The sequence below is a fragment of the Pteropus vampyrus genome, unplaced genomic scaffold (assembly GCF_000151845.1).
Source record: "Pteropus vampyrus isolate Shadow unplaced genomic scaffold, Pvam_2.0 Scaffold249, whole genome shotgun sequence".
Lineage (NCBI taxonomy): Eukaryota > Metazoa > Chordata > Mammalia > Chiroptera > Pteropodidae > Pteropus > Pteropus vampyrus.
The window spans coordinates 1577454-1589798 of record NW_011889030.1 but is presented as its reverse complement, the minus strand read 5'-3'; the positions used below and the strand labels follow the sequence as shown (position 1 = coordinate 1589798).

The window sequence follows — 12345 nt, the reverse complement described above, 5'->3', positions numbered from 1 at the left end:
AAACACATTATTCATTCTGTATTCCCTGTATTGGTGAATGTATCAGTAGATACACAATTGCTGGAACAATTTTCTAGATGCTTCTAAATAATTCCTTACTCATTCTAAATATCAGTCTTATTATTTTTACTCCCTAAATATTCTTGATTCATTCTATTACAGCCTAGCAATAGTATTTAACATTCAGGCACCCATTGTCTATTGCCTAGCTTATTGCTTGGTCTCTCTGACTGCAATTTTATTCTCTTTAATCTACTCAAAGGTCATTGCTAGAGCAATGTTTTAAAATACATATCTGAGCTTGTTGCCCTTCCATCCAGTTCTTTACTGTGGCATCTCTTGCTCACTTTTCTAACAGGATTCATCACTGTTCCTCCTTAGGTCCCCTGTACCGGCACACCTTAATTTATTGTGAGTCACTTTAGCATTTCACAGATATTACTTTTTTTTTTTTTTAATAAATTAAAAGTTTGTGGCAACCCTGCTTTGAGCAAGTCTATCAGTGACATTTTCCAAAAGCATTTGCTCTTTTTATGTCTCTGTCACCTTTTGGAAATTCTCACAATATTTCAAACTTTTTCATTACTATTATATTTATTATAGTGATCTCTGATATTTGATGTTAGTATTGTAATTGTTTGGGGACACCACAAATAACACCCATATAAACTGATGAACTTAATATGTATGTGTGTTCTAATTGCTCCACTGACTGGCCTGCCCCATCTCCCTCCCTTTCCTCGGATCTCCCTGTTCCCTGAGACACAATAGTATTGAAATTAGGCCAATTAATAACCCTATAGTGGCCTCTTAGTGTTCAAGTGACAGGAAGAGTTGCATACCTCTTACTTTAAATCAAAAGCTAGATAATGGTCTGGATAGAAGATCAAACCACTAACAACGTTCTTTTAAGCCAAAGCCTAATCTAGTCCAAGGTCGTAACTCTCTTCAATTCTGTGAAGGCTGTGTGAGGTGAGGAAGCTAAAGAAGAAAAGTTTGAAGCTAGCAGAGGTTGGTTCATGAAGTTTAAATAAAGAAATCATCTCCCTAATATAAAAGTGCAAAGTGAAGCATCAAGTGCTGAAGTGGAAACTGCAGCAAGTTATCCAGAAGAGCTAGCTAAGCTAATTAATGAAGGTGAGTACACTAACAACGGATTTTCAATATAGACAAAACAGCTTTATTTTGGAAGAAGATACTATCTAGGACTTTCATAGCTAGAGAAGAGGAGTCAATGCCTGGCTTCAAAACTTTAAAAGACAGGCTGACCATCTTTTTAGGGGTTAATGTAGCTGGTGAGTTTAAGTTGAAGTCAATGCTCATTTACCATTCTAAAATCCTAGGGGCCTTAAGAATTATGCTAAACTTACTCTGCCTGTACTCTATAAATGGGACAACAAAGCCTGGATGACAGCACATGTTTACAACATGGTTTACCAAATATTTTAAGCCCACTGTTCAGCTCTTCTCAGAAAAAAAAGATTCAAAATATGACTGCTCGTTGACAACACACTTGGTTACCCAGGAGCTCTGATGGAGTTGTACAACAAGATTGATGTTGCCATATCTTCTCTCACAGTGTCCATTCTGCAGCTCACGAGTCAAGGAGTAATTTTTACATTTAAGTCTTATTTTTTAAAAATACATTTTGGAAGGCCCTAACTTCCATAGATAACAATTCCTCTGATGGATCTGGGCAAAGTAAATTGATAACCTTCTGGAAAGGATTCACCATTCTAGATGCCATTAAAATATTTATAACTCACAGGAAAAGGTTAAAATATCAACATTAAGAGGAGTTTAGAAGAAGTTGATTCTAACCCTCGTGGATGACTTTGAGAGCTTCAAGATTTCAGTGAAGGAAATAACTGAAGATGTGGTAGGAATAGCAAGAGAATTAGAATTAGAAGTGGAGCCTGAAGACATGACTGAATTGCAAAAATGTCATGATAAAACCAATGGATGAAGAGTTGCTTCTTATGGGTGAGCAAAGAAAGTGGTTTCTTGAGATGGAATTTTCTCTTGGTGAAGATGCTGTGAAGATTATTGAAGTGGCAACAAAGAATTTAGAATATTATGTAAATTTGGTTGATAAAGCAGTGGCATGCTTTGAGAGGACTGACTCCAATTTTGAAGAAAGTTCTACTGCGGATAAAATGCTATGAAACAATCTTACATGCTAAAAGAAATTGTTCATGAAAGGAAAAGTCAATTGATGCAGCAGACTTCATTGTCTTATTTTAAGAAATTGCCAGCACACCACCAACCTGATTGGCCAGCAGCCATCAACATCAAGGTTAGATCATCCACCAGCAAAAAGATTATGACTCACTGAAGGCTCAGATGATCATGAACACTTTTTAGCAGTATTTTTTAATCAAAGTACATACATATTTTTTTTGTAGATATAATATATGTCTAAAAAACTACAGTATTGTGTTTTTTTTTAAATAATAAACTACAGTATTATAAACAAGACTTTTATGTGCACTGGGAAACAAAAAAATTCTTGTAACTGGATTTATTGTGATATTAGCTTTATTGCACTGGTATGAAACCGAACTTCAATATCTGCAAGGTATGCTTATATTTGTGGCAGTGCCACCGGCAGAGGCCTGCATGCTTCTTCTCTCTTATGCTTCAGGTCTTTGCACATGCTGGGTTTTTTGTTGTTGTTGTTCTGCATTGTTTACAGGGAAAAATTCCAGTTATTTTTTAAGAGTCACCTTCTCTAATAAATTTTCTTTAGTCTTCTCAGACTGAGGGACTTTCCTCTATGCTATGAATAACTCTATTTTAATCACATAGAACTTTGTTTGTTTCCTCTTCTGATCTATAAGCTCTTTATTTTTGTATTCCTAATAAGTATCAAACTGTCTGATGTATGCTAGGATCTCAACAATATTTGTTGAATGAATGGTTGAATTAATTAGCTTAGAGATTCTCCATTTTTATACTTTTTATCTTTAAAATCCTGAAATATATTTTGTTTTCTTGCCAGGGTTAAAACTCATATGTTACTTTTCTACCCACTTGCACAGACTTGTAAGGTCTTTTTAAAATCCCATCTGTGTATTTCTTCATCAGCTAGAAGCATTTAATGTCTACTTAACTTAGAAATCTCATGTGAGCTTTTTCTTCTGGAGCATTTAAAAAAAGATATTAAATAAGTATTGATCCCCAAGGAGCTGAATTTTTCATACTTCTCCATCCAAAGACATGTTGAATTGATCCTACCATTTAATTCCTATTTTGACGTGGTTTAAAATTTTAGGATGAATAGACAATATATGAATCTTCTAACTCATGGTTATCATTAGTTAAAATAAAACAAAAACAAATATCGCCATAACCTTTTGTTAGAAGGCTGGTACTCATTAGTTCCCCTTTTGCTTTTGTGTCTATTTATTACATTAACTTTATCCTTTAGGATGTCCTTTAGGAGAAACGGTATTGTCTTCTTTATTTGTCTTATCTATACTCTGTAACCTGCCTTTCTTTCTCCCACCAGCTGCCATAATATGTCATTTTTGTTATATTCACCAAGCTTCTCCTTTCTCATGGGCTTTATCAGCTTGCTATTTGGAAGAGCAGTGCTCAGTAAAGATTCTAAAATTTCCTTGGGCAGAGATAACAAAGCTTAGGCTCAATGCCAAAAATACATTCAAGTGTTTTAAATTCCAAAGTTCCTACAGTGTTAAAGTTACCACAGTTTACCATGAAATATACATAGCCACCATCAGAGTAAAAGAAATAATATTTAACTGTAACCTTCCTTGTAATAATATATATTCACAGACTTTCTCCTTTCAGAAACTACCCAAACATTGACCCTGCCTTTCTAGATAAAGAAGTATACTTTATCTGTAGTATACTTTATCCCACTTCAGAGGGAATTATGCAATAAGTTTTGGTTATGCTTTAATATGCAAAGATATTTTTTAGCTTTTTTTTTGAATATTTATAGTTTTTATTGTTACTCCTCTGAGGAGTTGTGCATCCTTTTAAAACATTAAATTATTTATCCTCTCAGTCACTGAGATATACATAGACAGTGCTTTAAAATTGTGGGGAATATGAAAATCATGGAGACCATTACAGGCCAAAGACAGTACTCCAAGCTTGATAAAATTCAAGAATAAAATAATTCTGTGCTCTTTCTATAAGTGTCTACTATTTTCCAAGTATATCCCATTTCTGATGTGCTACATACTCAATCTTATGTTTGCAGAAATATCATTATCCCCATTTTATAGATGGAAAAACAGACATTGAAAGAGTAGAAGACCTACCTAGCTCATAGTGCTAATGACAGAGCTGAAACTAGAACTCAGACCAGAAATATAAGGGAGAAATCATAGCAAGCCAAGCAAACCATAAAGTATCTTTTCTTAGGTAATTAGTGTGTATGAACAGTGGGTTGACAGCCACTTCTGTCCTCCCTATGTCTTATAAAAAAGTTAATCTTCCCCCAAGCCTGCATAAAGTAGCAGACAGCCTTTATTTTCAGAAAGGAATGAACTAAAAATATAGTAGCACAGCCATTTATTAACCTCAGGCATCATTATTCCTCGGTAGCAGAGTCTTGTGAAAAATGCTTGGGATTTGCAAAACTTTGGTTTAGACCTCAGTTCTTTTACCAGCTTCCTAATCTTACACTAAATACCTATTTAGTTGAAATGGGACTGATAACACCAGCCTTAATGCCGCCAAAGGTGTTGTGATGATCAATAAAATACTATATCTAGAAGCAATTTATAAACTATGAGTCTTTAGACAAATACAAGTCCTCATTCTTGTATAGCAAATGAGGAAGATTTTTCCTGTGCAGGAAAGTATATAACATAGTTGTTAGGATCATTGTTTATCATCACAGTGACTTAGGTTACAAGCACAAGAAATACTATTCTCTAGCTCTGTCACTTGGTTAGGAACTTAGACTCTAAACCTCAGTTTTCTCATCTTTAAAATGGGGAATAATATCTATCATGATTTTTTTTTTAAAAATTAGGATTACATGAGATAGTGTACGTAGAATGAATAAGCTATTGTTAAGGTCCTTTGAAATAGTTTTCTTTAAAATTAACTTTCTATTCATATTAATACTTTTAAATTTCCAGAAAAATTAGAAGGATAGTACAGAGAATTCTCATTTACCTTTCTTCTGGTTTCTTCCATTGTTATTCTTTCATTTGTTACAACGAACAACATTGATGCATTATTGTCACCTAAACTTCAGGCTTTATTTGGACTTCATCAGTTCTTCCTTGAATGTGGTATTTATTTGTTTACCAGGATCCAATACAGGGTACCACATTGCATTTAGGTGTCATGTTTCCCCAGTCTTCTCTGACCTGTGAGAGTTTATCAGCCAGTCTTGCTGTTTTTCATGACCTTAACAACCTTGAGGAATAATGCTCAGGCCTCATGTAGAATGTTCCCCAACTTGGTTTTGTTTATTGTTTTTCTCATGATTAGACTGAGATCTTGGGCCTTTGGAGAGAACACCATAGAGAGAAAGTGCCCTTCTTGTCACAGTATACCAAGGGGTATACAATATCCATGGGATATCACTAACGATGTTTACCTTCATCACTTGGTTAAGGTAGGGCTTGCCAGAGTTTTTCACTGTATTTTGAGCTAGTTTTCACTTATATAGGACTTTCTCTTTCCTCTCTTCTCACTGTTTGGAATGCTTTTCATTTATACTTACTATAAATGTCATCTCAGTGGAAATATCTTCTCTGACCATCCAAGCTAAAGCAGCTTTCTCCTCTCAAATCGGTCTCTATGACATTTTACTTTTGTTTTCTTCATAGCATTTATCACTACCTGAAATTGTCTTGTGTATTTGTTTACCTAGTTTATTGTAGATGTCTAGGCCCCTATCCCTCAAACAAGAACATAAACTGCAGGGTCCTTGTAGGATTGTTGACATCTGTATACTCAGTGTCTGGCACAAGGGTTAGCATATGCTAAGTGCTCAGTAACTGTTGAATAAATGTCAAAGTTACAGGAGTAATTTATTAGTGAGTATTTTTGACGAAAAGTGGAAAATAGCTGAATGGTGGGAGGCTCAATTTAGTATTCTTAACTGAATTTGTTTACTTTTAATGAAAATGTTAAATGCAATCATCAGCATTTATGGAAATAGGTAATCAGCATCCATATAATTCAAGTTCTCTTATAATTCACTTAATCATGTGAATGCCAGAGCATTTTTCGGACTTAAAAGGATATGACTGACAAATGTAAGATCTACTCAGTATTACACACCTGCACCTTGTGATCTTTATTTGCAAATTGGCTCAGCTTTCCTATTGTAGAACTTTTAACGGAATCTGAAGGAGTGTGAAAATAATTGGTGGCCTTGATTTTAACTTATACCCAATTTCTTAGTGTCTATTATCTTTTCATATATATTGACAGAAAAAAATTTATACTTCTTTGTATAAATTTTCTCCCGTAACTCATATAAGACACCTCTCTTTTTATTTCTCTCCTCAGGACTTAAAATCTCCAGATCAGAGGGATGAAATTGCAGGGGCCCGGGCCTCTTTGAAGGAGAACTCCCCACTCTTGCATTCAATTTGTTCGGCTTGTTTGGAACATTCTGATGTTGCTTCCCTCAAGGCCAGCAAAGACACAGTCTGTGAAGAAATTCAGAATGCCCTCAATGTAATTTCAAATGCTTCACAAGGCATCCAGAATGCTCGAGCTCCACCGGAACCTCAGGCAGCAACCCTGGGAAGTGCTCTTGATGAGCTCGAGGTAAGTTATGAGAAGGGTAAAATGTGATTTGCTGTCCCAATATGAAAATAAACAGAAATGAGTTTTCAGATACATATGTTAGAGTTTAGAGTAGGAGTAAATAAAAGTCCATTTATGCAATCAGTCTCTATTATCATCTTATACCTTCCAGTGAATTTATTAGCAGGAAAATATTCTATCAGATTTCTGATTACTTTACATCTCTCCCAAAGAAGTCAATAAATTTAAATTGAGGATTGTTAATGAGATTGAAATGATGGCTTTATTTTATATAGATCAACTTAAGAAATATAGGATTTATTCATTCCATAAATATTTATTATTGGCACTGTTCTTTGTATTTGGTATACACTCAATCACTACCCTCATGAAGCTTACAGTTGAGTAGAGGAATATAGGCAAAAAACAAAAACAATAAACATAGATAAGTAAATTGTATAGAATGTTACACTGAAAAAGTGAGATGTTATCAAAGGCTTGAAGAAAGTTAGAGAATCAGGTAGATGACGATCTAGAACAAAGGCTTAAAGGTGTGCCTTAGTATTTAAGTGTCAGCACAGAAACTGGGGTGCCTGAATGGGAAGACTGAGGGGATGAGTATTAGGAGCTGAGGTCAGAGACCCAGTGGGGTTAGGTTATGGAGGGCTGGGTAGGCTTTTAAGGACTCTGACTTTTACTTAGAATTAACTGTAATTCATTGTAAAGTTTTAAGCAGAAGTGTGACTCTGGAGAGTTGAGTCTTAAAAGGGTCACATTGACTTTGTGTGGCTGAGAGACTGAAGGGGAACAAAGGGAGAAGCTGAAAAATGGCCTCCAGGCAGCTAGTGTTTCAGCCTCTACCAGGCAGGAGGCTATTGTAGTAACATGGGTTCCATCCTTATACTTTACATGAACCACCTCATTCCACCTTACATGTTAGTTCAGATGATGTGGCATCAATAAATATTAAGGCTAAATTTTGTAAGTAGAGCCAACTGAATTTGACAGAATACATGTGGGATATGAAAGAAAGGGAGGAGCCCTGGCTGGTGTTACAGGCTGGGTGCTCTAGAAACATCCACCAGACAGAGTTTGGGACACTATGTGATTAGGAATTAACATGAGTGAAGAGAAAGAGAAAGGGAGCAGGACTAAGCAGAGGAAGAAGTCTCCCTGTAAGCCAGACCTAGAAAGCCTAGACCAATCAGTAGGGAGTTCTGGAAAGAAGGTTGTTCTCAAGTTACCTTGTCATGCAAAAAAGCCAGGCATTTTTGCCTCTTTCAGTCACTGGAAGCAGGTTATCCTGCCCTGGGAAGAGTATGACCCCCAGGGGTCTTGAGTGGAGAGCAGCCCCTGCAGCTGAGACAGATACTGAAAAAACTGGCAGCTGGGGGCCATCTGCTCCCCTCACAGCTGGCCAGCAAGTCCTACCTCGAAGAGGAAATGGGCAGTACACTTTTGTGTCTACCACAGATAATTAGAAAGTTTTGTTTTGTTTTGTTTTTGGCTTGAGCAACTGGATGGATGAAGTTTTCATCAATCATGATGGGGACTACTGTGGGTGAAGCTGGTTTTGAGAAGAAACTCAGAAACTCAATTTTCAACATGTTGAGTGTGAGATATTTATCAGACATTCAAGTATGATGTCAAAGATCATTGGCTACCCAAGTCAGACATGTAGTTCATTAATCAGGGGCAACATAGTATAGCACATAAGGATAAGAGTTCTGAATCCCAAATGCCTACTTCCTCTCTCAGCTGTGGCTTACTGCCTGTGTGACCTTAGGAAAGTTATTTAACTTTTAGTTTTCTTATCTATAAAATGGGGATAATAATAGAATCTATATCAATCATAGTGTTGTCAGAATCAATGAATTAATGAAGCATATAAAAATGCTTAGAGCAGTGCCTGGTACTTAATAAGTGCTCAATAAATCTTAGTTCTCATTATCATCAGTGGAGATGAATATTTGGAGGCAGATTCTTGCATAATGAAGAATCAATGCAATTAAAATTATTTAACTTAAAACTAAACTAAACATATAACATATAATTCTCATATTATTCTTAGTTTTATTACTTTCACAATAAAATTATTAGATACTTAATGTATTTAAATTTACAATAACCTTTCTGTGTGCTTTTCTGTTAATTACGTCTTTAAATAGGTCTCTTTTTCTAATCCAGCATTATTCAATTTCTGTGACTGACATCCATATGAAAATTTATTAAATTCCTAATTATTAGCATCTATTTGAAAAGTTTAGGAACTATTTGTCTAAGTAGGATAGAAAATTAGTGGTGATTCTTTAATAATGCTCCATCATCTAATTGTTTGTCCTGTGTAATGAGCACTCAGTAAACTTGTCCATTAGACATGTGTCTTGTCTTCATAAGAAGATTGAAAACTCCCGTGGGCAAGACTGTTTCTTACTAATTTTATACTTGTGATACTAATAGAATATTAGGTCCCCCATAATTAAAATGTAACATTTCTTGATAGCTAAACACTTACCACTTAAACACTTACTATTACAGAGTCCCTGTAAGATAAGCATTTTAATTTTCACAGAAAATAAAACCAAGACTTACATAGGTAATGTAACTTGCTCAAATGAGAAGGCTATTGAGTGATAGCAGCGAGGATGTAAACCTAGACTTTCTATTTCTAACTTCTGTGCTATACCAAATTCTCACAGATAGAACTTAATGTGCTTAATTAAAATTCAACACAATTTATGCTAAGATTGTTAGTCTCTATGAACCATCGGAGAAATGATAAATGTAACCAAGTCTAAAAGATTTAATAACGAGTTAGTGAAAAGGCCTTTGTATCTGGGCCATTTAAGTAGAAATAGTCTGTATTTAGGAGTTGGCTAATATGGTGAGATAAAGTTTTCTAGAGTGAACAGATAGGACTCTATATCATTTTTCACAGTAGCAAACAGAATGATGTCAAGGGATGCTTGCTTAAGTGGTCCAGTTTATCCCTGACACTGCACTGTGTATTCCCAGGACTGTAGAAGACAGAAGATTTCCAAGTTGTTCTTCTTTCTGGGACTTCTCTTTTCTCTCTTTTCTCACTTTAGTTGAAAGTGGCCATTACAGATAAGAAATGGTAGTGGTTGGAGAGGAGGAGAAAGTGTGCGTGTGTGTGTGTGTGTGTGTGTGTGTAGTTTTGATAAAGTGAGTCTAGGAATAGTGATGGAGTCTTCCTTTTCTCAAGATATGTGGCTGATTCACATCTTCTGAACAAGGCAGATGGGAATACTAAACATTTCTCTGAAATCCTAATACTGTCTCAACAAACTTTAAAATTCTGTTCCAGTCAAAGCTAGGGACACCCAAGATAGTATAAAATGCCTAAATTATATATATATCTTTATATCTGAGTTGCAAATAACTGCTGAGGCTGTCTGAACTAGATAAAGAAAAATTTATTGAGCATCTAGCCTTTTAAAATGATTTTGTTTATTAAATGGCTGCACTTTATTTACAGGGAGCTGTATTGGTAAAGGATCCAAAATAACCTTTGCTCTATTTGGCTTCTGCAAATATAATGCTATGAAATAAATTGATGTAGTAAATACTCTGTTGGGAGTAAGTCTCATTAAATGTTTATGGGGCGGAAATGTATCAGAGCACTTACTCAACAACTACCTGCTGAAGCTTCGTTAAATCTTTCATTCTGGTCCATGGCTGGTTGTGGATATGAAACCTGAGATTTATTGGTGGAGAAAATAGAAGTTTAATTTGAATAGTTTACAGGCTAAATCAATTGATTTATTGGAAGGGCTAATATGAATTATAAGGTGTTCTTTCTGCATTTGTGACTGAATGAGAGTTGAGAAGTGTCAGATTGTAGATTAACAGAATTTTGAAAATGTCTTTAAGCAAGAAACTTTGCCAGTGAAAATTGCTTTGAAAATCCAAGCCCATCAAGACATACTTTCTCTTGTGCAGCAGCTGTTGTAATCATGGTCCACAAGAATTATCCAGATCCTCTTGTGATAAAGATTATAATAACAAAGAAGTTTTGTAGTATTTTCTCATTTTCAAAGAGCCGTCATATTTATTTTAATGTCTTCTTTTTTTGCATATTCATTTATATATCATTGTTCCTAAATTTCTTTAATCATTGTTGTATCTCCAGCATCCGGAGCAATGCTCTATGCATAGTAAGTGCTGGATGAATATCAATGAATAAATGAAGGAAGGAAAAAAAGAATAAATATAGAAATTCTGTATGTCATTTTCTGATATTGGAGCAAAGAGCATTTTCCCCTTAATCCTATTTTTTTCTTCTTTTTTCATCTGGCAGTGTATGTACTTGGGGTATTTGGCCCTACATTACTTAGTTTTTAACTGGAACATGAATTTATGATAAGTTAAACCACCAGAAACATATCTAAGTGATATGCTGCTCAGATTTTTTCTGTGACAAGGGAGCACAAAGAGGAAAAAAAAAATCTCTTCTCTCCATCACTATCTAGCCTTAGTTTAAGTTCCCTGAAACTGCCTTTTACTAAGTTTAATAATTTTGAGGAATGTAATCCTCATATTCTTATGTTTTCACCTGAAAGAGAAACGAGACCTCTACCAAACAAATTATTAGGCTTTGGTAACTAAAGAAAAATGACCATCGCTGATATCTAGGAGCACCTTAACATGATTTTTTAAAAATGCTTTGGTTTCACTACTAGAAACAATAAGCAAATACAGTAAAGTTTCTGGATATAAAATTAATGTTCAAAAATCCACAGCGTTCCTATACTCTAATAATGAAGTGTCAGAAAAATAAGTAGAAACAATAATTCTTTTTGTAATTTCAACAAAAAGAATAAAATACCTAGGAATAAATCTAACGAAACATGTGAAGGACCTACATAATGAAAACTACAAGACCCTATTAAAAGAAATCGAAGAAATTACAAAGAAATGGAAAGATATTCTGTGTTCTTGTATTGGAAGAATCATTATAATTAAAATGACCTTATTGCTTAAAGCATTATACAGATTTAATGCAATCCGCATCAAAATCCCATCGGCACTCTTTAAAGAAATAGAACAAAAAATCATCGGTTTTGTATGGAAGCACAAAAGATCCCAAATCACCAAAGCCATTCTGAGAAAAAAGAAAGAGGCTGGAGGTATCACTCTGCTCAACTTCAAATTGTATTACAAAGCGACAATAATCAAAATGGCATGGTTTTGGCAGAAAACAAGACACAGAGATCAGTGGAACAGAATCGAGAGTCCAGAAGTAAACCCATATTAATATGGGCAAATAATTTTCAACAAAAAAGCCAAAAACATACAGTGGAGAAAAGAAAGCCTCTCCAATAAATGGTGCTGGGAAAACTGGAAAGCCAGTTGCAAAACAATGCAATTAGATTGTTGTCTATCACCACATTCCAAAATGGATTAAGGATTAGAATATAAGACCTGAAACAATAAATTGCATAGAAGAAAACATAGGAACTAAACTCATGGACCTTGGACTTAAAGAGGATTTTATGAATTTGACCACAAAGGCAAGGGGAGTAAAAGCTAAAATAAATGAAGGAGAGTACATCCAACTAAAAATCTTCTGCT

At 34.9% G+C, this 12345-nt stretch overlaps 1 protein-coding gene across 1 annotated transcript in view; it reads left to right on the top strand.

The window, feature by feature from the left end:
- Nucleotides 1-12345, top strand: part of CTNNA3 (catenin alpha 3) — a 1489877-nt gene that overhangs the window by 356537 nt on the left and 1120995 nt on the right. The window contains exon 7 of the mRNA XM_023520113.1: nucleotides 6508-6771. Within this exon, the coding sequence (XP_023375881.1) occupies nucleotides 6508-6771 (264 nt within the window). The remainder of the gene's footprint in view (nucleotides 1-6507; nucleotides 6772-12345) is intronic.